Source organism: Helicoverpa zea, chromosome 27, assembly GCF_022581195.2.
Source record: "Helicoverpa zea isolate HzStark_Cry1AcR chromosome 27, ilHelZeax1.1, whole genome shotgun sequence".
Classification (NCBI taxonomy): domain Eukaryota; kingdom Metazoa; phylum Arthropoda; class Insecta; order Lepidoptera; family Noctuidae; genus Helicoverpa; species Helicoverpa zea.
In genome coordinates this window covers 1,804,039-1,830,936 of record NC_061478.1, presented here as the reverse complement: position 1 = coordinate 1,830,936, position 26,898 = coordinate 1,804,039, and the positions used below count along the sequence as shown (strand labels likewise).

Here is a 26,898-nt window from a genome sequence, read left to right as displayed (position 1 = left end):
TACTATTTTTTAGATTTTTTAATATGCACTATGTTTCTTACAAAGAAATGAACTAGATTAACTAAATGGACTAGATTTACCAACTGACTGACATGACATGTTATCATATATTATGTTCGTGGATCAAAGTTACACATTCGTTATTTTCGAAAGTAATTCACACTTGGCCGTTTTCAGATTTTTACTTTACTTTGACTAAATACAAACCTTTGTACCATTCGAAGATATATTATATAAATATAGATAAATTTAGTTCGTTTTAGTTCCTTAGGGGTATAAATTTACACCGGGTATAAAACACCTTCATTATTTTGAAACCGACTCACACTTGGCCATTTTCAGATTTTTCCCTTTAACTTGACATAAAGACCTACCTCCATGCCAAATTTCAAGTCAATACGACCATTGGAAGTGGTCTAGGTTTTTGATGAGTGAGTCAGTGAATAAGTGAATAAGTGTATAGTAAAAATAGCGATTTTCTGACGTCAATATCTCAAGACCTACAATAGGTATATTAATGAAATTTTGTATTTTAGATAAGTGAGGGGGTCTCAACAGATACTAGAAATTTGATATGCGTAAATAAAATAGATTTTGAGTTACAGGGGGGTCGAATTTGGCCCGAAATGGTTCGTGTAATATAACCCACGGCCGGTGTGTCGCTTTTTTGCTCGAACTTGGCGGACACACTGGAGTGTGTCTAGATTAAAAATATTTTTATTACGTAATAATGGTTCAATTCTGCCGTATGGTTTAATTTTGCCGCCCCCTAAATCGTGCCGCCCGAGGCATTTGCCCCATCCCCCTGCCCCTTAATTTTGAAAATGATCTTTCAACAGATGCAACTGAAACCGGCAGTGTAAGTAATATTCTTAGCGCTATTGCTGTGTTCGGAAATTTCGAAATCAAATCATTGGTATAGATATTGTTTTTTTTAAAATATTACGTGATAAGTCGCTCGATTTGCCGCCCCCTAGGACATGCCGCCCGCGTGCGGTGCACGCCTTGCACGCCCGCTTGCGGCGGGCCTGGGTGTTATAATATGTATTTATAAATATGTATATATGTAGCTACATGTAGTTTATCAGTTGTGTTAGCACCCATAACACAAGTTAATTAATAACTTACCATGGGGCTAACCGACCGTGTGTGAAAAGGTGTCCCGGCATTATTTATCATTATTAACTGAGTAAAAACCCTGTAACCATATCTAGGGTCCTGACTCTCGACGATATCCGAAGTTAATTTTATCGAAATCGGTCCAGCCCTGTCCTATTTGGAGTTTCATTTTTGAGTCATTCGTACTTTTAAGTTTTTTTTTCAAAAGGCACAATGATGAAATAGACAGTAGAAGTCTGATGAAATACGTTTGTATGTTTTACGTACCTATGTCAATATATCAGTCAGATGTATGTGACGTAGTATATACTGCCGTGATGAGTTCGATATTTCATTAGTGAAGGTCAAAATTGTTTGACAGTGACTACACTCGCGTGCATATTAATGTGGTCAGTTTATTTTGCGAACATATTTTTTATTTATTCAAATTAGACAAAGATATCATTGTACCTAAAATTAAGCCTATATTAACATTAAAAATAAGAAACTATACAAAAATTTTGCAAAATAAAATCATCGCTGTCACAATTGAAAACGTATTTTTTTTTAGATTTTGATTCGTATTTTTTTTTGTTCGAAGGGATTTGTAAACAGATTAGAGGTATTTTAAAACTACGTACTATAAATAATGTGATTTAAAAGAAACGTTTAGGCATAATTTAATCCGTGAAAGTCCACGCAATGTTGTCTGTAAATCAGATGGATTTTAGCATAAATAATTAACATTTTAGGTACCTAGTTTTTTCCGCTTAGTAATGCATAATATTAAAATCATCAATATCATGATTAGATATTAACTTAAGCCTAATATGTGCATTTTGGTATCGTACAAAATCCAAATTAGACGAGAGATAAAAGACTAAGCCCAGCAGACTATCAGTCATTTGATAAAATAATCTGTTGCAGTTTTTATCTGGTTTTATATGAAAGTACCTAACTACCTACTATACAAAAAAAAACATGCTCTGTGGAAACGTTTTATGAGCGTCTCGTAGGAACTAATTTGTACTTCTGGATCGCTTAAAGCTGATTCCACCTGTTTCCATTCTTAAATTCTAGGCAATCGGATCAGCCGTTTTCCAGTAAAAGGGTCGACATGGCACCTATTCACTTTGCATTTATGTACCAAATTAGCCATTTAAATTAAATTAATTCTTGCGTTCGTAAAAATCTTGTTAAGAAGCAAGCAAGCTTTACAATAGTAAAAATAAATAAATAACAAAACACTACTGCGTATGCTTGAGGTGTCAGATGGCTCCAGAAATGCAAAGTTACACTGTCGCTTACTGTGACAAACAAACATTAGAATTTAAAGTAGGTATTAGTCAGAAATAAATATGAAGTTTTAATCTGTTCAAATTAGTTTGTCCACAATAAGGTCTCTTACCTGTTATTCGTTTGGGTTTACTTCGGGTATAGAAAAGGTGAGCGGAGCGAGGTACGGTGTTGAAATCCCAATATTAGACCGCACAATCACGTTTTTTTTTCATGTAACTTTGAATGTTTGTATGATTTTGTAATTTGTTTCGTGCAAGTTCTTCTGGCAAGGAATGTAGTCATTATCATTACCTACTTGGCCTTTTCTCCTATGTTCGATGCTTCCAGTGTAACTGAATGTCGAATTGTGTACCTGAGTCTACTTGATCTCCTGAACATAATTAAATAGTAACACAATACGTAGAATCATCGGCACGAATCTTGAGCGCTGACCTTCACCGAAGCAGAAGTGATTTATTGGGTCCCTTTTGTGGTATGAAGTGAGGCGCGGGAGCGGGCTAAAGCGGTCATTGGCCCGCAGGGCATCGCGTCATAGCCGTCACTCGGGATTGGTTCTTTGCTAATAAATCACTTCTGCGCAGGTGAAGGTCAGCGCTCAAGATTCGTGCCGATGATTATTCTTGTCGCGTCTGTTGCCAGGCTTTATCTTCCTATCAAAAGATTAATATGATGCGTCTTGGTTTTAATCAACTTTTGATTTTTACGAAAGCAAACGATATTGGTTTCGGAATTATCGTCAAGCGCATTGAACTTCATTAACACGTGCTACGATAATGTTATATCTTCACACGTTATATTAATATCCTGTGCGTGAGTTAGGCACGTGATCAATATGTACATATTAGACCGTACGGTACTATTTTTGCACTAAAAATCATGCCAGAAAGTATTTTTAACTCACCTCCCGAATGGAAGGAGGTTCTTAAATTGGATATTTATGTTTTGGTCTAGTTCTATTGAATCTCCAAAAAAATCTTTCTAATATTATAAACTTAAAGAGTTTGTTTGAACTCGCTAATCTTAAAAACTACTGAAAAAATATTTCGGTACTTATCAAAGACGGCAATACGCTATATTATATCCAGGTGCGCGAAGTAATTCCCACGGGACGCGAGTAAAACTGCTGGTGGAAGCCAGTAAATTATATAATACTAGCTTCTGCCAGCGGTTTCACCCGCATCCCGTGGGAACTACTTCCCGTACCGGGATAAAAAGTAGCCTATAGCCTTCCTCGATAAATGGGCTATCTAACACTGAAATAAATTTTCAAATCGGACCAGTAGTTCCTGAGATTAGCGCGTTCAAACAAACAAACTCTTCAGCTTTATAATATTAGTATAGATTTGTACTGACAAGTAATTTATCGTTCTAACATAAAACAAAAAATTAAATTAATACATACATAGTTATGTTAATGTATGTATGAGATCGATAAAAAAACTATTCCGTACCTATCTCAATATTTTGATTAAAATCTTCAGCAGAATGTAAATAAAACAACGAGTACACCTGTTATGTACAAAAATATATTTATCTACTAAGAATTTAATTATTTTGGAATTAAATCAGAATAAAATTAACATACTATGTATAACTGAATTTTCTAGAATAATTTAAAAAAAGATATACTTACCTAACCAAAATTATTTGATTCGTCTAATTAAATCATTTTGTTTGTAACTTATTGTACTCGACTTGCAATAATTTTATTATATTTTATATAGGTCACGGGAATAACGTAGGTAAGTTCATTGACATTGCTCTACCTACATTTACATTTTAAAACAAACAACTTTTAAGCTACGTATTTACAATCGATTTTTGAACATCCGACCCTTACCCAAAGCCACACACAAAAAAAACAAAACAACTTCATTCCAGTCCCCTCAAAGCTGTTCCCTGTCCTATGCACGCAAGTGTACAGCAATTATTTTATAACGGGAACTATCGCGTGGCTTCACAGTCGCGTACGAACCGCGTACAGAGAACGTCGCGTCATCGTCTAAATAGTGTAAAACACGTGAATTTTCGAACCTAAGTGCTGACTGCGAGTTTTGTAAACTAACGTAATTATAACTCTATTGAAATAAAGAGTCGTATGCTAAATTACATGATTTAGATATTACATCTTCATTCATTTTGTCGGATAATACTGTTAATTATTTCTCAAGTGAATGCGTTTGTAATACGACCAAGTACCGATGACAGTCTTTATTAAATAAACTTCAATGATTAGTGCTACGCTGATTATGTTCCAAATCCAGTGAATTAAGAATAATAATAATTTGATTTCAATAGTGTGTACAGAATTCTGTTTTAGACAAAAATGCCTATAGTAGAAGACTCTGCCTGTCCCTGTTTGTATAGCGTGATAATTAAAACAAAAACCGAAGAAAATAATAAATGTAGTTGACTTTAGGTATCAATTTCAACAAAAAAAAAAAGAAAATAATTATAGATGTGTGTGTGTAAAAACACGTGAATTTTAAAATCTGTAAATACATAATACTTAATCACACTTTAATCGTATCGATAAAATTGACTACTCGCTCTTATCGGTACACTTGTGAAGTAAGTGTTGAAAAAAAAATTGAAAAAAAAAAAAAAAAAAACTGTGCTAGTTTTTTTGGCCGAGAGTGTTTTGTTGATTTTTTGTCGATTGCAAGTTATTTTTAGAATGTACTGAGTTTTTTTTAGATATCTATAAATATACGGCGTGACAAAAATAGTGTGTAAATAAAATACTAGTTGTTTCAGTTTCACCCGCGTCCCGTGGGAACTACTGCCCGTACCGGGATAAAATATAGCCTATGTTACTCGGGAAGAGTGTAGCTTTCCAACAGTGAAAGAATTTTTCAAATCGGCTCAGTAGTTTCGGAGCATTTAGGATACAAACTACAGATAAATGAATATGTATGTGTAAAAGAAACCTTTTTTTACATCCGTAGTAATTTGATCGTTACTCAGCAAAAACAATATCCTTGAGGTATTATACCTATCTAAACATAAGCTACAGAGGATTTATTACTCTCAAAATATACATCAAAGGAACAACTTTATCTATGTTTTTTTTTCTGTTATATATTTGCTACAAACAGAGATAGTATAGAATAGCTGAATGCAGTCCTTCTTTTGAGGAAGTGAAAGTAGAAAAAATATAAGTTTTACGTTTTTTTTTATCGTGTAACTATCCTTACTTAATTAATTATAACTAATTGCTAAAGCGAACTTGCTTTTGACCTCATCACATTAAAACGACAGAACTATTTTTGAAAATTGACGAACAGTACCTATATTTATGTCTAATACGAATTCAGTTAATTAAAATTTTTACTACACAGAAAACTACTCAATAATTAATTTAATATGCAATCATATACTACGATAAATGAATGAATGAAATAACAAAGAAAATTATATGCATGACTAAACTTCATTGTCCGTGATAAAAGCATAATATATTATTTAAATATTCTTGTTACGTCAAAACTTGACATAATTATGCTAACTTACAATAACAAGTTGGCAAACGTATTAAGGTTATACATTGGTATAAAAATATATACGCGGTCGAATTGAAATCCTCTTAGGGAAGTTGGATAAAAAAATAGTAAATAGTTAACTAGCTTCCGCCCGCGGCTTCGCCCTCGTCGAGTTCGGTTATACCGCGTTTCCAAGAAAACTCTTCAAAAGTCCGGGATAAAAACTATCCTATGTTCTTTCTCGAGGTCAACTCTATCTCTGTACCAAATTTCATTAAAATCAGTTCAGTGGTTTAGACGTGAAAGCGTAACAAACAGACAGAGTTACTTTCGCATTTGTAATATAGTAGGGATAGTCGAATAGTTTCATCCAATGTGCTTAGAGCACCAGCCACCTGAATAAAAATGTATGCTACTTCGTTCTTCTGAGGTCAATTTTTATCCATACAGAATGTTTCTAAAATAAGGTCAGCCGTTCAACCGCAAGATACCTTATGCGAAAGACTTACTTTCCGCTGAAAATGAAAGTAATAAAATTTCAAAAGTTGCATGAAAAGCGATTTAGTGATTTAAAAATACGGTACGGTAAGCCTAAGGTACGGTGTTTATTTCGCATGAATATAATATTAGCATAGTTTTACCTGCTTTATCCCAAGGGCTTACCTTTATGCAAATTACTTTGCAATCTCTCAACAGGTCATTCACGTATTTGTATAAACAAACCAGCCGTTTTACCGCGGGTTTACCCGCGTCCCGTGGGAACTACTGCCCGTACCGGGATAAAATATAGCCTATGTTACTCGGGAAGAGTGTAGCTTTACAACAGTGAAATAATTTTTCAAATAGGTTCTGTAGTTTCGGAGCTTTTAGGATACAAACAGCTTTATTATAATAGTACTAGCTTCCACCCGCGGCTTTGGTTATATCGCGTCAAGTTCGGTTACATCGCGTTTCCAAGAGAATTCTTCAAAAGTCCGGGATAAAAACTATTCTATGTTCTTTCTCAAGGTCAACTATATTTCTGTACCAAATTTCATTAAAATCAGTTCAGTGGTTTAGACGTGAAAGCGTAACAGACAGACAGAGTTACTTTCGCATTTATAATATTATAGTAGGGATAGGTGAGTAATATTAGTATAGTTTTACCTGCTTTACCCCAAGGGCCTACCTGTATGCAAATTACAATGCTGTGTTCTTGTCTCGGCAGGTCAGTGACCATTTATATAAACAAAACAAAATATATGTTTATATTTGTATTTATATCTGTCTGTTTCTGTATGACCTAGTTTGTATTTTAGTAGGCATTATCTGTTCAACTGCTGGCCTTAAAATGTAGCGTTTATCGTATACCTAATTTGATTACACTCGGGTGCAGAAAATTTGGGTTAGCGACGAATAATATTTACTAACTTACGTTTAAGGTATTTGAGTAAAATTAATTGATATAAAAAAGTGTTAGTCTGAATGTAGACTAATCTCCGAAACTACGAAACCGTTACTGAAAATTTTTTTGTAATGATAGAAGAGTAAATTTTCTTTTCATAGCCAACTGTTTAACCTTCTTTCCGAGGCAACTACTTTCAGCAGCCTATATTTATAAAACAGGCTATATCACTGCCCAGTTTCATCATCATCCATTCAGCCGTTTACGCGTAAAGGAGTAACATGCATACACAATCACAAATCGCCTTTATAACGTACTAGCTTTTGCCCGCAACTTCGTTCGCGTGGAATAGTGACTACCAGCAGATTTTTGATTTGACCAATAGATGGCGCTATATGTCCGGAATAATTTTATTTTTTTTTGTAATAAAAACTATCCTATGTCCTTTCTCAAGTTTCAAACTATGTCTGTACCAAATTTCACACAAATCGGTTCAGTAGTTTAGGCGTGAAGAAAAGACAGACAGACAGACAGAAAGACAGACAGACAGACAGACAGAGTTACTTTCGCATTTATAATATTAGTTTGGATGATATACCTATCTAATATTAAAATAACTTGTGTACTCAACAGTACTATTTAAGCCTACAGAGAGATAACAGAACATACAAGCATATCACTTAGATTGTAGCCAAACAGTTATGAACAGTTTATCTTTGTGTTCCACGGAATACTCACGCGCATAGCCTTTAGTGGTAAAATAGAAGTGTTTTTGTCTATATAAATAATAATAATATTCGATCTTTTATAAAAAAATCGTGATTTCTGCGTGTATTATAAAATGCTAATTAATTAATGTCCCAACATAAAAAAATACGTTAATAAGAAACTTATTTGGTGATCAAATAAGCAAAATGAAATAAAATGTTAATTAGGAATTGAGGTACCTGCCTATCTAGACGACAGACCCGTGTCGACGGCGCGCGTTGTTCCACGCGCTCCTCAAAGAGACGTCAGCAACCCCAGCGGGGCCCAGCAGGGCCAAGGCCTGCCGGGGCTGCGGGTTGTTCGAAAGAGATACCGCGGCCCTGGTACATAAAAGGCCTATGACGGAACACGACGATTTTAGTCAGTAAAAGTCTGACACTCCCTCACCGCTGCTAACCCACAGCGGGAGGGGTCATTTGATGATTTTACGTCGATAAAAAAAAAAAAAAAAAAAGGTACCTGCCTATATTTTTGTAAATACATAGTGTATTTTGTGTAAAAGGTAAACGGTAAGAAGTTACTAGTAAACATTAATAAATATTATAATTTTGGCAAATATGTAAACAATTGTGTTTGAAAAGACAATAAAATGGATATTTGACTAGTTGAAATACAAAAATTACTTGTGTGAACTTCATATTTTTTTTAAGAAAGAAGGGAAGTTATTAAAACAAAATTAATAGCTTAGCAACATCGGTTATCATTAATTTGAATGAAACGCATTTATAACTCAACAATTTTCAAACAGAGACGCTTTGAACACATTATCACCATATCTTTAATTAAATGCATAAAGCAATCACTATAACCAAAAACTCATTATATAATAATGACTTCCTTTTCACTAAAATATAGGTAAAATTAATTAATTTTATATCAATGATTTGAAGTCTTTGCTTTTAAACGTAGGTAAAAATAATTAATGTTATATGAATGACTGTCTCATATGTACAATATTATGAATGATTCATCTTTAACTAACACACTGGTCTTTGTCTTGTCTTAATACAATAACTATTTGATTGTGTGTCAAAGGTCTTAAGCGACAGCAGCAGTGGTGGTTACAACCTTCTGACCTAATGCGTTATCTTAAAGTATTAATATTTTATTGATGTTATGTATAGAGGAATCATTTGTTTGTTTTTAGTAAGGACATTAATCTTGATGGTAAATGGATGAACAGTTTCTGTTATATAACTTTGCTGCATTCTAGCTTCGGACAAGTGACATACATAGTCAATTAAAAAAACGGTTGTCTGTAAAGTCGGTTTACTGACGATAGTCGAACGTGACAACGTCATAAGAAATTGATCGTCAGATGTCGAACGCTGCCGAACGCGGAGGCCGATCGTGCCTCTTTGTCGCTCGTTGCGTGCTCCCGCTTGCACTACAAGCCTTAAACGGAACGCCTCAGAGCGAGGTAACGACGCATGAGTCATGTTTTTTCGTGCATGCAGCCGGCTCCATCGATTTATAAGACGTTGTCACGTCAAAAGGGACATATAACTATCTCTAGCCCTTATAGCAATTTTATTTGTGGTCGGCGCAGCTTGTTTTCTTCTTCTATACCTACTGTTCTATCTGTCGTCATCTCACATGTAACATAATGTGAATAGCTAATTCTTCAAATAAGAGTGGTCCACGTCCCGCACCCGGATAAGTCAGTAGACTATAACCTTCCTAGATAATTGGGTAGGTAGCCCATCTTCGACAGCTTTTTCATCGTCCCACTGCTGGGCTGCGGCCTCCTCTTACACGGAGAAGGATTGAGCATTAATCACCCTGCTTGCTCAATGCGGGTTGGTGATTTCAGACTTAATAGTCCATGCTTCCTCAAGATTTTTTATTTTTTATCGGGCTCGTTTAAGCAAACAAACGTACAAACCAATCTGCATTATTATATTAGTAGCAGCAGTAACTATTTGTATATATTTTATGTAAACATAACTATCATCATTACTATTAGAATCAGTCGAATTTTACTAATCGAACACTAACCTTCCACTATTGTGATAAGGTTGAAAATCTATTAAAGACATTTGATAGATTGAGGTAGGTTAATGTACTGTTGTCTGTACATAGATAAGGAAAAAATAGAATCGTGTTATCTCTTCATAGTTTGACATGAAAACAATAAAGTCTTGTCTATCGAAATAGTTTTGCTGTAACTGGAACAGAGGGTTATGAGAGTGAAGGAACAGTGAGTGCACCTGTGTCTGCGCAAATGCTTGTGCACTATAATATGTCCTGCGCAGCTGACTGATCTCCTTACATGAGAACAGCCCTGTAGCCGATAATCGGCTAGGAGGACATCAATAGAGAATGACCGGCTTCTCAATAATTGCATTCGATTCATGTTTAATCTTCGCAAGTACGATCATGTGTCAGTGTATCGAACGCAGCTCAGATGGCTGCCTATTAGGCAGCGTCGCGAGGTGAGGGCATTGACTACTCTTTTCTCTATTCTTCACACTCCTACTGCACCTTCTTATTTAACCTCTCATTTCAAATATCTTGGCTCACATCATGACAAAAATTTACGCTCCTTCGAAAATCGCCTTCTACAATGTCCTACACATCGTTCTGATATCATACACTCTTCCTTCTTTGTAAAATCTATTCTTCTCTGGAATGAGTTACCTCTGGAGATCAGGATGGTAAATAGCCGTCACACCTTCAAACTCAAAGTTCGTGACCACTATCTTGGGAAATTGGCAGAAACATAAACAGTCAGTTTCAAATTAACTTTCTTGATATGTTATTAGTATTGTATGTAGTGTACATATTTATATATATACATATATATTATTATGAACTTATTTGTGTATTTTAATATATGTAGGTTTATGTTTCTTACTAGTTTTTCGGATTTGTTTGCACCTACCAACACTTTCTCTCCGCCACCCAAAGGTAGACTGGTAGAGAACGCCTTGGCGTTATGTCCGCCATTGTACTACCTATATGTGCAAGAAGTATTAAAAATTAAAAAAAAAAAAAATAGAGGTTCTTATGACTGTATGTTAGACTTACTTAGGTATACGATATTAATTAGAATTAAAATTATTTAAAAAAATCTTAAACCTAAGCAATGAGAATTTCGGACTTCTGACTAATTTAATACTAAAATAAAACGAATCTATTGATTCAAATTGAATAGAAAAAAAAAACAATACGTTGAAAAATTGTGGTCACCCATCCGTCTAGTGACCTTGCACCTTGATCAATGTAACTAATCAAATCTTCACGTACACTTCCGGCCAAAAAAACGTATGCAGCTGTTTATATGATTTATTAAATGTTGCTGATGACGCAATATTTAAATTCGACTCAGTTTTATCATTTTTTCGGCAACGTAAAAGACTTATCTGATTTTAATGCAAATTTTTCTAATAATATCATATTTAAAATTTTAATTATGCCTTAAATAAATATATACGGAAATAATATAATACATTATTAAAATCTAAAAAAAGACCTAAGAATATTTTTGGTAGAAACACACTATTTTACTACAAAACGGCTCTGATTCTAAGAGCCGATTTTTAAATCATCAGTTAACTTATATCTGAGGAATAAATATGGCGGTTTGACATACTTTCTAAACAAAAGCTGTCAAAACGTCAAACATATTCTTCAGGTAAAAGTTATCTGGTGATTTAAAAAACGGTCCTAAATCAAAAATTCTTCATTAAACAGTTCAGTGCATAAATAAAGAAAAATATTAAAAAAACAAGTGACAATCAGTGTAAACGTCAAAAAAATCCAAAATGGCCGCTTCACCGTCGACCGTACCTTCATTGCCGGAGCCAGAAATTGAGAAGCAATTACAAGAATTGGAGAAAGTTAAAGATCACGAGGAGTATGAGAGTAGATTGAACAAGATTGGTTTCTCCGTAGCCAATTGGATGAAACTCCTGTTCAATAGAACTGAGGAAGAAGAATTCCATGCTGAATGGTTGACTGTAAGTGTGATTGTAAATTTAAGGGTATAACCAGCTGTCAAATCACCGATGTGTTACAATTTCACGGCTGGTTATGTTATAGTTTGGTTATCGTTGTAGTCAAATGGTGCAATCCATCCATGACGGTTATAGGTAAAGGTAAATTCTTCATCTCTCTAGCCTTTTCTCAACTATTTTGGGGTCGGCGGTCGAACTGGATGAAGCTGAGTAACAGTATGCCACATGACCTATATGATCTCCTCAATACAGTTACCTGGACACCCCGATACCCCTGAGACTGATTTTCAGACTTCTTATTACTCGTAATGTCAAATAATAGCCGGGACCCACGAATTTAATGTGTTTTCCTGTAAACTCATCATCACATGGACGGTCACTCATCCGCAGACAGACCGCACTAAGCGTCGCTTATTATCTATACGTAACTTTACCACCAGCTCTTCTCGTAACGGGAGAGGTGATTTGACCTCTGCAGCTGCGGGTGCAGCGCAAGGAAGTGTCAGACTCTTACTGACTAAAACCCACCATGTTCCTTCTTAAGCTCTTTATGTACCAGGGCCGCGGTAACTCGCGCGAATAATCCCGCAGCCCGGTAGGCTTTGGCCCTGATCGAGTAAACTAGGTAGCAACTCAGTTACTACCCAACAAAATAATTTATTTATCATTGCGTTATGAATTTTTATCTGTATTTAAACCTCATTAAGGATAATTTATGTAATCAATATTTTAATGTTTAGCAATTATCTCATTAGCGGCAATCAATTTATTTATTCTTATCGAATGTCTAGAAGATTTTGAGAGTCATTTCCTTATCTTATTAAAAGTGCATTTATTTAGGTATTCTATAAAAAAAAAAACCGTCGAGTGCAAAGCGGATTCACGTAAAAAGGATTCCGTTCCTAAGTATCTATACATCATCATCTCCCAAGCCTTTTCCCAACTATGTTGGGGTCGGCTTCCAGTCTAATCGGATGCAGTGGACTACCAGTGTTTCACAAGGAGCGACTGCCTATCTGACCTTCTCAACCCGGGAAACCCAATACCCCTTGGTTAGACTGGCATAAGACTTACTGGATTTCTGACTACCCGTAACGACTGCCGAAGATGTTCAATGACAGCCGGGACCTATAGTTTATCGTGAGATCCGAAACACGGTAGATCTTATGACAAGATGGTCACCCATCCACAGACTGACCGCGCCAAGCGTTGCTTAACCTTATGATCGATTGTTCTGCACGGCTTTGACCTAGTCACGAGCTCTTATAGCGGCAACAGAAAACTCATTATACATTTGTAAAAAAACAACTGCCAGCATCAAGGTCTATGATACAGCCTGGTGACAGATGGATAGGCAGCCAAGTCCTTTTCCTGTTTTTTTCCATTGGGTATGGGACCCTAAAATTACCTCCTGTCCTTTATTTCTAAAGCTTTTTTTCGATATTTAATTTTACTTCTTTGTCCCACAGATAGACGAGTACAAAGCTCAAGCCGAGGAGAGCATGCACAATGCGTTCCGTATCGTGAACTTGCCAAACTGGAACGTCGAGAAGAAAGGCTCGAAAGGAGACGTCGTGGAATCCAAGAAGACTGAACAGTTTGGCAAGGTTTATAGGTTTACTGTAAGTATATTAAAGCCTATTGTATTAATATTACTCTATATATTTATTTTAAGACTAGATTTCACCCGCTACCTGAAAGGACTACTATATTACAGTGCCATCGCATCTTATGTGCAGTTGTAAGTTTTTATAGCATAATACCTGACTTCACCATAAAACGGTCAGACTAGCTTCTTTTATCAATAAATCAGTGGTTCTTAACCTTTTAGTCATGAGGGACCACTTTAACTAAAGTTTGTCTTGCCAGGGACCACTTCATCGGTTTACGGTTGTGTAGGTAAGTAAATGCAAATAAAGAAAAACTTGCCTATGTAGTTTCCAAATGCGCGAGCGTAGCTAGCGCGAAATTTTTATCGGACTTAAACCAAATATTACGAAAAATTTAGCCCAAAAGTACTTAACTTTTTGTTTGTTGACAGATGCAAAAATAAGGGCATATCGTTTTTTAATACGCGAGCGAAGCGAGCGCGAAATTTTTATCGGACTTAAACCAAATATTACGTAAAATTTAGCCCAAACGTACTTAACTTTTTGTTTGTTGACAAATGCAAAATTAAGCGCATACAGTTTCTGAATACGCAAGCGAAGCGAGCGCGAAATTTTAATTATTTTTTATTTAAGACTCAAAACCAAAATTACGTGAAATGTAGCCCAAACATACATTTTCATGAATGGGGGGACTAGGTACGACACACCCGATATACGTCCATGCGAAAACCCCCGCCTGCAATTATAAGTCAATAAAAATAAAGTTAGATAACGTATAGCAACGTCGCGAAGCAAGGCTTCGCGGACCACTTGGAATGCCTCCAGGGACCACCAGTGGTCCGCGGACCACCGGTAAAGAACCACTGCAATAAATGATCAGGTAAATTACGTTTCATCATCATCAGACAAATCGTTAATATCAATATGATGAAGGCGTCTAGGCGTGTGTTTGTAACTTCTTCACGCGCAAATAACTGAAATAAATTGATAAAACTTAACAGTAGTAAATCCGAATAGCTGCGGCTACTTTTATTATTATTCAAGTGCGCGAAATTGTTCCTGCTTGGAAAGGTAAAACCGCTGACGGAATCTTCGTCCCGTCTCCGTCTTCATTTAAAAAAAACATTTAAAATTAGAGAAGTATGTATTATATATGATTTCTTATTAATTAGTATGTAAGTACCTATTAATTAATCTATCATGCGTGATCGATAAAATATCAGAATTTAAGCCATCATTATTTAAATGCGGATTAAATATTACATTATCATACAAAAGGTAAATAATAAATAAAATTAAGCCGCTTATATTATTTGGTACAATCTTTGTCTATTATTTCATAATTTTAATAGTCACGTTGCTATGAGGCAAGGTCCAAATTATTTTTTTATAAAATTATTCAAGACTGATTTACATACTAGGTACCGTGGTGCGCCAGGAACCGGGGATCCTCAGGATATTAAATTAAAACATTCAATAATAACTTTAACTTTGCGTTTATTCGCTGACTCGGGGGTGAAGTGACATACTTCAATATAAAAACTATTCTATTTCTATTTATATCATTGTCCGCCTAAAGCTGCGCTTTTGAGATAAAGTTCAACTTTATCCTAAGGGCGTAGCTGATGTAGAGATGTAGTACTGAAGTAGATTAGAAGTAGGTTTTATTAATTGTAATTGATACTGGCCGGACAATGATATAAATAGAAATAGAATAGTTTTTATATTGAAGTATGTCACTTCACCCCCGAGTCAGCGAATAAACGCAAAGTTAAAGTTATTATTGAATGTTTTAATTTAATATCCTGAGGATCCCCGGTTCCTGGCGCACCACGCGCTACAGTACCTAGGTATATAATTATCTCTAAAATTGATTAGGCTGATTTTGAAGGACCATTCGCTTAAAGATTGCTGATGTAACTACGAGTAACTTGCGCTATTTTTTATCCGGGTGCGGAAAGTAGTTCGCTTTGAACGTGGGTGTAACCGCGAGGAACTGCTATAAATATAATACATTTATATCAATTATTCTTATAATCATACTAGGCATACATTTCGCGCCAAATAATTATGAAACTATAACATTTCTGAAGTTAGTTTAGCATTTTTTGAATATTGTGAAGTCGATAGTAGCCGAGGATTAGGATAAAGAAAGCTTGCCGACAGATGCTCATGAGAAGAACTTGTAGCCAACTACAAAGATGTAGTATGAACTGTATATATTTTTTTGAATTACAAAGATGTGGTATGAACTGTATATATTTTTTTCCTGGCCCAAACACATTAAATCAAAGTCCTTTCAAATGATCCTGCCGATCTCGGGGGTACGCGTCCAGGTCGTCACGCCATCTCTTCAGGGGAGACCCTTGGACGACTTGGCTAATTTTTATAATATTTTTTTCCAGGGTGTAGTAGAAGCCCCTCCACAGTTCTTATACAAGGAGTTCAGAGATAATCTCACTAAACTGCCAGAGTGGAACCCCACCATATTGAAGAGTGAGCTTATAAAGGTAAGTTCCGTTTACAGCAATTTCATACATTAATTAACTGCAATATTATGTCATCTGCCTTTGAACAGCTGTGTTGGATCCGGGTTTAATTAGATGCAGCTGGGTATCATTGTGCCACATGGAGCGACTGCCTATCTGACTTCTACGACTCAGTTACACGAGAAAATTGGTAAGACTGATTGTCAGATTTTCTGGCTTCTCACTTCACCGGTAACGATATCTGTCGACTGTCGGGACCTGCAACGTTTGCTCACGGTGAATTTGCGATTTCTGACTTTTAAGTCCAGATTTTCTCGAGATGTTTCCTTCATCTTTATTGGCTTAATTTGGTCATTGGTGTTCAAAATACACTTTTGTCTGACCTGAAATCAAACCCGCGCATTTATAGCTGGGGCAGGTGCATTGAAACCAAAAGGACAATGCTCATGAAGGATGAGAAAAAAACCCAGGCCCGGCGCAAAAGAAATGTAACTCAAAATATAGGTAAAAATAAGTAATTAAATATTACATAGAGTGGCTATATGTGTGAAATTGCTATTCGAATTTTAACATCTGCGGTACATTGCTACTCGAGATTTTAGAGGCAACATAATGTATTAGTAAAAGGAACAGCAAACAGATACAGTTGTGGTTTAAGAGTGTACATAATGACATATTTAGGGCAACTTCTCCACTATTCTACTTACTTTTACAAGATAATAGGATGATAGAACTAAAACACGATATGAATGTACTTTTCATTTTAATAATAACTTCTAAAAGTCATCGATTCTTTATTTCTAACACGACATGATCCAAAAATATTGCGGGATGTGCGAACTGTTCCTCATGTCTAGCTCACCCTAAGTAATGTAAAACGCTCATGACGCGATGAGGTGGGCGCTGCAGCCCAATGTCCTCCACCCATGAATACAGGAGCAGTAATATCCTGATATGCCATTCCTGCCATTTTCCCTCGTATAAAGAATTTAGGTGTAAAGGAACACTGCTGAAATGAAGTTAACCCGGTTTGGACAAGGCTTGCGTCGCATCCCAAAGTCCCGAGCTGTAGGTACTTCGGTATTGATTTATCTTTTTGGAGAGGCTTATTACTTGCCATATTACTTGTTTGTTGTTTCAGATAGCACTTTAATTAAACTATAAGCCCCAGCTTCTCATGTTACCCCTTTAAAAATCAAATAGCAATTTCACACATATAGCCATTGATTTCGATGATGCCTCCTATGCAGTATTTCATTACTTATTATTACCTATAATTTGAGTTACTTTTCGTTTGCGCCGGGCTTGGGTTTTTTTTGAGCATTGTCCTTTACTCACATCTTACTGATAAGTTACGATTTTATGAACTACTAGCCGTTTTCCCCGCGGTTTCACCCGCGTCCCGTGGTAACTACTTCCCGTACCGGGATAAAATATAGCCTATGTTACTCGTGGATAATGTAGCTTTCGAATGGTGGAAGAATTTTTAAAAACTGTCCAGTAGTTTTTGAGCCTATTCATTACAACCAAACAAACAAACAAACAAACAAAGTTTTCCTCTTTATAATATTAGTATAGATTAGTATAGACTAGCCGTTTTCCCGCGGTTTCTCCCCGCGTCCCGTGAGAGCTACTGCCCGCACCGGGAAAAAATATAGCCTTATGTACTACAAATCTTAAATCTTTATTTTTCAGGAAGTAGGTCCCGGGGTAGACCTCTCCTACCAAGTTACCGCTGGTGGTGGACGAGGTATCATAGCGCCCAGAGACTTCGTGATCCTCCGTCGCACGGCACCCTTGTCCAAAGAGGGGCAGGTGGTGTCTTCCGACCCTGACAGCTACATCAGCAGCGGCGTCAGTGTCACCGTGCCGGGGTACCCACCTCATAGGGATATGGTCAGGTTAGATTTGGCAAAAAAGTACAATTTTCAATGTGATTTTGTGTGTTTTTCTAGGATCGAAGGTCACTAAGAGTCCTTCTAGAAGTTGCTAGGAAGGTTATTTAGTGGTATTTGTCTGCGTCAGGACCCCTGTCACAACTCTCCGATCCTCTCGAAATACATATAAAGAGTTGCTACCTAATTGCTACCAGCTACCATTAGTTGCTACCAATTGCTACCCTCGTGGTTTTGAAGATATTCAGCATCCAAAGGTGACAGCCATTCTGATATCAGGATGGCTGTCACTTTTCCCAGTGTGAAGAAACGGCGCAAAAGTATTGTTTTTTTTTCACCCAGAGTTGCTACCTAATTGCTACCCTTCAGAATTAAATTTTGGACCACATCGATTGCGTGGACAAAAAGACATTTAAAAAATGAGTTTTTGAAACTTGCTAATTCATTTTTGATAGGCACAAAAACTATTTTTTTTTAACATCTTCTTTTTAACAACTTTCGGATGCTGAATATCTTCAAAACCACGAGGGTAGCAATTGGTAGCAACTAATGGTAGCTGGTAGCAATTAGCTAGCAACTCTCTAAATGTATTTCGAGAGGATCGGAGAGTTGTGACAGGGGTCCTGACGCAGACGGGTATTTGGCGATTTTTCTAAGATTTTAGGGAATTTTGGCAATTTTTTGAGATTCTGTGTCTTTCTGGATAGGTTTTTCTAGGATCGAAGGTCACTAAGAGTACTTCTATAAGTTTTAGAAAGGTTTTTCAAGGAAGCAAAAGAGCTAGGATGTGGTTTTTAATTTTAGGGAATTTTCTAGGGTAGAAGTGTATTTTTGGAAATTTTAAAGTGTCTCAAATAGCCATAGGAGGAAGTGTCATAGGCTATTATCTGCATGTCAATATCCAAAAATAAATGGACAAACAGATAGGCAGACTCGGCAATTGTTTTTGTTGGGAATTTAAGGTTTGAATAAAAAACTCATAGATATTTTATAGTGCCTTTTAGAATATTCGCTCGCATAACCATATTACAATAAAGGGGGGGCTAGGAAAAATATAAATAACATTATAAAAAATCTTGTTTATGCTGTAATTTGCGCATTATATATAAAATATTCCTGTTTACAAATCATATAAAGGCCATATTAATCATATTTTTTCTTTAATTCGCAGAGGTCAAAACAAGGTCGGCTGCTGGTTCCTCAAGCCGCGAACGGTACAGACTTCGGGCGGCAAGATTGAGACGCACACCACCTTCCAATGGCTTATGTGCTGTGATCTTAAAGGTAAGGCTTCATATGGATAATTTTATGTATTAGTTTATAAGTATAATTAATGATATATGTGTATTTGTATTTTTATGGGCCCTAGTTGCCTGAAAAAAAGGAATAAATAAATAAAATAAGGATCTGCCCTTCCTATGTAAGGGATCGGCTTGCAGTCTTACAGGATGCAGCTGAGTATCAGTGTACCACATGTGTTTTCTCATCCCAGTTATCTGGACATTTGTGTAATCCTTGGTAAGACTAGTTGTGTTTTGAATTCTGACTACCCGTAACGATTGCTAAAGATGTTCAAATGCCAGACTGAACCTACCAATTTAACTTGAGGAACACTATGACATAGTGGTCACATTTACTTATATTGATTTTGGTTTCTCTGCTTCCCAAAAGGAAAATCTTCCCGCATCCGAATGAAGTAATTTATAAGCAGTATTACTGCCAAGTTTCATCAAAATACATCGAGTAGTTTTGTACGTGAAAAACAGCAGAAAAATGCATACATAAACGTTCTCATTCCTAATATTGTAAGGCTACCCGTGCGGCTGAATTGGGCACGAGCCCCAACATTTTACAAAACAATCTTCTTCCTCCGAGCCTTTTTCCCTAAATTATGTTGGGGTCGGCTTCCAGTCTAACCGGATGTAGCAGTGCTTTACATATTTCACATAACAATATTATAATTTAATTCACACTTATTTTACAGGTAAAATCCCCCAATTCGTGCTCGACGCAGCCTTCGCAACTGTGATGTTGGACTACATAGTACATGTCAGGAAATTCGCAGCCGACGCTAAACAACAGGGCAAATTCTAAACAACCACACACTATGCAATTTGTATTCAGAAACCATTCACTATGGCGGTCTTATAAAGTACAGATTACAGAAACCGTTGATACCGCTGGCAGTGATAAGAAACTAAAGTGGGTTTAGTGTTTGGTTGGCGCAACCATCTACTATAAAGTTAAGATTAAGCAACCAGTATCTCAGGTCAACTAGGAACTTCAGATTACATAATCACGTGGTCCCAAGTTTTTTAGGCTAAAATATAAATAAATACAGTTAACCAAAAATTGTACAGCTAAAACTAGATTAAAAGCAACCATTTATTACAAATACTCTAGAATACCAAAGTTGCAGAATCAACCAGAATGTGATGACAATTGTGGTCTAAATACCATCAACTTTGAGATTTATATAGCGTAACCATTCACTATAGTTATTTTTAGCAAAAACAACCATTCGCTATGGTGCTATATGTCAACTTCAATGACAATTGTGAACCAAACAACCTTTTACTTTATAGTTACTCTGAGCAACCATTTGCTATAAGATTATTTTGAGCAACTACATAATAAAATATATTGCCTCAAATAATCTGTAGCTTGACAAAAAACACTCGTGGTTTCTTTAAATCAAAATTTTTAATGACGTTGGTTACATAAACCAGATGACTAGTAACCATTGAGTGTACACCTAAACCAAAAACTTCAGTAATATTTGTTTTTAAACACATTCAAAGTATAATAAGAGCAATTTATTTTCTAACGAGATCTAGACTAAGATACTATGTGCTTCAATTTCAAAAATATTGTAAAAAATCGTTTTTTAAAACATTTTTTTATTAAAAAAAAATGGTCTATAATTTCCAACGCTAACTACTCCTTTCGTTCTTAGATTATAATAATTATAGATAGTCCAATGTTTATAGCAATATTTTAATGACATTAAAATATCATTTAATTACGAAACTAACAGAAATACAAATCATGCATTTACATTAGTTTATATCCAAAAGTACATAAACAAACTTTGTTTAAAGACAGATTGTGACGAAATAAGTATTTGATATTCATTTATGAAAAAGTTTTCATAAAGGTACGTTTTTAATGCCAACCGCCGACCGCACATGCAGTAGTCGGCAGTTAGTATTCAAAACGTACCCTAATGGTTAAATATTGTTAAGCTTGATTATCGAGTCGAAAAATCTTCCTTTCATCCATAACATGACAGTTAAAGAACGAATGAGTGAATGATTTCATTCAATCTTGGTATTATTAGCGTAATGCCAGTTCAGTCATAATTGTGAAAAAAACATTGTTATTTAAGAATATTTCTAGTAATAATAGCGTTTGTTACATAACAATGTATAAGTATGTATATAAAATCAGAAAAAATGTAATATATGTGTGTATAGGTTAACTTTGACTGCAATTGGTAACCTCATTATTGTTGTTAGTAATTTATCAAAAAGGTCTTCTTTTGAACGAAGCAAAGAACGAATGAATGACAATCAAAGAGTGAATGATACCCATACTGAGTGAATGATCTGAGCCTTTTTATACTGATGTGTATAAATTGTATGCATTTTTATATGAAATAAATAAAATTAGGAAAATTAATATATTTGTTTTTTTATAATACAGGCTGTTTTTATTGGCATTATCAAAGCAAGTCCAGTCCATACAGATAGATGAATTAATTTCTTGTTTAATTTCAAAAGAGATAGGTATAAGTAAGTCTCTTTCTCTAAAATATTTTGACCCTTTATTTAAATTAATTAATCATTTTTAATCGCCTCAAAAATAAGCCTGTAGCTACCCAAAAAAACTGCTACATGCTTTATGCAAACTTTATCTAAAAAAAAAATGCAAATCAATCTTGTATATATATAGAGTTGTTTTATATTTGTTTTATGTAATTGACAACTTTGATGAGTATGATATGCAACAGAAATGAGCAATTAAAATAAAATGTAAAAGTCGTTATTATAAAAACACAAGCTAGTAGACGCAACCATATTGAAAACGCAAGACAACTAGCGCCGCGGTGGCTAAATGTTGAACTAATTAAATGAAATGGCGGCTTTACAATCAGCTGTTATGTTGAGTGCATATAAATATAGATAAGTTAATGTATCATAGTTCTAAGGAAATAAACGATTTTTATACTGTATTACTGTGTTTTTTCACATTTCGCAGCCCGAAGTATATATTCCAATAGCTCACGCTAGCGATACCACCATCATCCCGTGGGGTATACACCGCGCACCAGGATCAAATGTAGCTTACAATCTTCCGCTGTACAGGCTGTAATACTAACCTGAAAAAAAAATCTTCTCGAGGTCAAAATTGAAAACTAAACCTATACTTTTCCTTATCATCTTTTACACACTGTCTCCAAGGTTAACAGCCTATGTGTACGTACTAAAACCTATCTCCACGAGGACTTTATCTAAATCGGTTTAACTGTATCACAGAAAAAGTTACAAACTATTACTAATGATGAAACTGCAGAAAACAGTACTAAGTAACAATCTTTTGGTCGACTGTCATTCGAACACACGCAAGTAATAATAATCTGCTAACAATATAAAGAGATTGCACCGGTGTGCGGCACTGTGACCAACACAAATGTTTCTTCTAGTCTACTCGCTCTAGCAAAATTGCGTGCGAACATTTCTAAAACCTAGGATACGCTAAATTATCAAAAAATCTAGTTTTTAAGAAAAGTACCTAAACAAAAGCAAATAAATACCCAGAAGCGCACACGGACGAGTAAAAAAAGTAGATGCTCACCACGATTTTTAAGCGCACCATAACGTTTGTTTACGCGGGCCGAACTAAACTCCCTTTTTTAAATTCCCTCGATTAAAACTCAGATCTTAGATAACTCCTATTTAGCCCGCCCCTACCATATTACCATCCCTCTCTAGTTATTACTAACTAACATAAAAACTGAGCCCTAATATCCATAAGAAAAAACACCATTGCAAAAAAATAGTGCTATAGCTTTGCAAATTACCTAGGTATTACCGCCCTACAGGAAACGTCAGGCAAAAAGGTGGCTTTGTTACGTAGGTGCTAGGGTTCCCAATCATACTGTAGAATAATATAAAATATAACTATGTACATAGTTAAGTTGAAACAACAACAAATAAAGTACAAACTTAGATAAGTTGCATTGGTACTTGCCTGACCTGGAATGACCTGGGGCCCGATTCTCCTAATTTTACTTAAGCAACATACGATTCACGTTCGACTCGATTCGACTGCGATCCAATCCCGACTCGATTACGATTGAAGCGTATGTGGCATTCCGCTATTTTTTCTTTGAAATAAACGTTTTTATCCTTTTCTGTCATTCAATAATGAATCATTTTGTCTGCAAATGATTTACGATTGCAAAATGATTGTACAGCAAACTACCATACAGACCAAAATCACCAAAATAGTAGACCAATCGCACACCAATCAAATGTCAATCGAATACGATTGGTCTTTTATTAGTAGCAGATTGCCCGATATGGTTAAAACTGCTATTGCGATCATATTGCGATTCGATTTCTATTCGATTTTGACATTATTAACTTAGGAGAATCGGGTCCCTGACCGCACTCGTTCTTGAGAGGTTGGTTTTTTACCCACTAGGCCACCACAACTAAAAAAAGTACCTACCTTTACAAAGTAGGTAGGTAGGTACAGTTTCTTTTTTGATCGGCTAGTATCCGGCCTAAGGATTAAAGAGGCTATTATCTAAATATTTAATAAACACCAATTTGCTGACTTCTGCAATAACGTCAAAAAATCTGTCTTTATAAGTTTTTAAAAATTTTATAGGTAGATACTTACCTACTTCTTTTCGTAAAATACAGTTATCGGCACGGATATCGAGCCATGACCTTCACCTGCGCAGAAGCGATTTACTGCCTTATTGCCTTATGCGTACGGGTGCGCAAAGCGATCCCCACTCTTCCGCCGAGAGCCCAATATCCGTGCCGGTATCTGTAGGTACCTATGTTTTATTTCTTCTCCAACCCGAATACGATAAAAAGTACCTAGGTATAGCTACTTTTTTTCTTGAACAAAAAACAATTTGGAAACCCTAGTACCTAAGTGCTTAATTGCCTGTAATAATAAGTAATTAGTGGTCAGGCGCCTCCTACAATGCCATTAGCAACACGCTAGCTGACGTCATTGGTAATTAGTTGTTCCTAGCTGTTTCTTGTGGTTTTGTCTGAGAGAATGAATTTGCATGTGCTGTTGAAAATACCTCCATTGTTATAGTTTACCCAGATTCTAGATAAATGGGCTGGATAATCCTTCAAATACCTATTATAAATTTTGTCCTAATAACATTTTTTAACTCGCTTTTATTAGGTCGGCCTGTATGTAATTAGGTATCTATGGACCAACTTATGCAACAACAGGGGCCCGATTCTCCTAAGTTAATAATGTCAAAATTGAATAGAAATCGAATCGCAATATCAGTTTTGACCATATCGGGCATTCTGCTACTAAAAGACCAATCGTATTCCAACGACATTCGATTGGTTTGCGATTGGTCTACTATTTTGGTGATTTTGGTCTATACGGTAGTTTGCTCTACAATCATATTGCAAACGTAAATCATTTGCAGACAAAATGATTCATTATTGAATGACAGAAAAGGATAAAAACGTTTATTTCAAAGAAAACATAGCGAATTGCCACATACGCTTCAATCGTAATCGAGTTGGGATCGGATCTCAGTCGAATCGAGTCGAACGTGAAACGTATGTCGCTTAAGTAAAATTAGGAGAATCGGGCCCCAGTATGCAACTTAGTAATTTAACCATCTTCCATTAGGTTGACCCTATAAACAACTATGTACTGGAATCAGTAACTAATTTAACCATCTTCCAACGATCGCAGCGTCATAAAAAAATTGGCAGCTGTATGTAGTTCTGATGACAATACAATAATATGGTCGAACTAATCTGATGATGGAGTCGGAAGATATTAACTGGAATTTCATGATAGAACATCGTAAAACCGTGTTTTTCTAGTGTTTTCTAAACTATTAAGTATCTAATGTATTTTATTAAAACTTCCGGTATGGAACAGTTTTCCTTGTTAGCGCAAATAGGGCTTCACCATCATCATCGCAGCCATAGGACGTCCACTGTTGAACATAGGCCTCCCCCTTAGATCTCCACAGATACTTGTTGTTGGAGGCGACCTGCATCCAGCGCTTTTTGGCGACCTTTTAATAGGGCTTAGGTAAATTAATTATTAGGGCCATTTTAAGCAAATATCGGTTAAAATCCCTTCATCTAAACCAGTGGTTCTTAACCGGTGGTCCGCGGACCACTGGTGGTCCCTGGAGGCATTCCAAGTGGTCCGCGAAGCTTAGCTTCGCGACGTTGCTATACGTTATCTAACTTAATTTTTATCGACTTATAACTGCGAGCGGGGGTTTTCGCATGGACGTATATCGGGTGTATCGTACCTAGTAATTTGTAATTTTGGTTTTGAGTCTTAAAAAATAATTAAAATTTCGCGCTCGCTTCGCTCGCGTATTCAGAAACTGTATGCCTTTATTTTTGCATTTGTCAACAAACAAAAAGTTAAGTACGTTTGGGCTAAATTTTACGTAATATTTGGTTTAAGTCCGATAAAAATTTCGCGCTCGCTTCGCTCGCGTATTCAGAAACTATTTGTCCTTATTTTTGCATTTGTCAACAAACGAAAAGTTAAGTTCGTTTGGGCTACATTTTACGTAATATTTGGTTTAAGTCCGATAAAAATTTCGTTTTTTTTGCATAAATAATAAAGAAATGAGTACTAATTTAGGTAAACCGATGAGGTGGTCCCCGGCAAGACAAACTTTAGTCAAAGTGGTCCCTCATGTCAAAAAGGTTAAGAACCACTGATCTAAACTTATTTGTCGACCTGACGTATTGGAAGAAAACTATGTAAAAATAAAGGACTATGCAGTTACGACTATCAAAATGTGGGTGATCAATAATTTATGCTCGCGTACAAAATAAGTTGTTTTGTGGGTACTCTGTAAAATTGACTTGGTGTGCATATAAAAGGAAGTTTTGCTTCAAACTGCGCTTAATTGTGTTTTGCGAACGAATGACATCGGCTGTCTATTTCTTTCCTTTATTGCAGGCAACTGGGGCCCATAGAAAATTAGAAAAATACAAAACATAAATAAATGACGATCTGGACGCCTACAACCCTGACTGGTGGGAGCACTCTAAGGAGCGAGAGGTGTGGAGACGAGTTGGGGAGGCCTTTGCCCAGCAGTGGGACAATAAAGGCTAAGGAAAAAATAAATAAATAAATGACATTAAAATACTAAACTAATACATACAAAAATAAAAACAACTAAAAGCTACGTACTGACACGAATTATTGTCTATGAATGTTTACAATACTCACACTAGGTACCTACTCAATACTTTTATTACTTTCCATATGTATTTTTAGGTGGTAATACTTATAAATAGTTCACATGGACCCTTTTTTTTTTTTTTTTTTTTTTTTTTTTTAGCGACGTAAAATCATCAAATGACCCCTCCCGCTGTGGGTTAGCAGCGGTGAGGGAGTGTCAGACTCTTACTGACTAAAATCGTCGTGTTCCGTCATAGGCCTTTTATGTACCAGGGCCGCGGTATCTCTTTCGAACAACCCGCGGCCCCGGCAGGCCTTGGCCCTGCTGGGCCCCGCTGGGGTTGCTGACATCTCTTTGAGGAGCGTGTGGAACAACGCGCGCCGTCGACACGGGTCTGTCGTCTAGAAAGACAGAGGGACGATGAGCCACCCGAACTCACCGCCCACAGACCCACGCCTACGGTGGCCGGGA

At 36.1% G+C, this 26,898-nt stretch overlaps 1 protein-coding gene across 3 annotated transcripts in view; it reads left to right on the top strand.

Annotated features, from left to right (window-relative positions):
* The window catches only part of LOC124643230 (steroidogenic acute regulatory protein-like), a 36,723-nt gene extending 15,058 nt beyond the window's left edge, over positions 1–21,665 (top strand). For all 3 annotated transcript variants that reach the window (XM_047182118.1, XM_047182121.1, XM_047182120.1), the window contains 5 exons: positions 13,460–13,612; positions 16,006–16,110; positions 17,785–17,990; positions 19,156–19,268; positions 19,969–21,665. In XM_047182118.1, the coding sequence (XP_047038074.1) occupies positions 13,460–13,612; positions 16,006–16,110; positions 17,785–17,990; positions 19,156–19,268; positions 19,969–20,078 (687 nt within the window). In that variant the 3' untranslated portion in view covers positions 20,079–21,665. The remainder of the gene's footprint in view (positions 1–13,459; positions 13,613–16,005; positions 16,111–17,784; positions 17,991–19,155; positions 19,269–19,968) is intronic.
* The last annotated feature ends 5,233 nt before the right edge of the window (positions 21,666–26,898 follow it).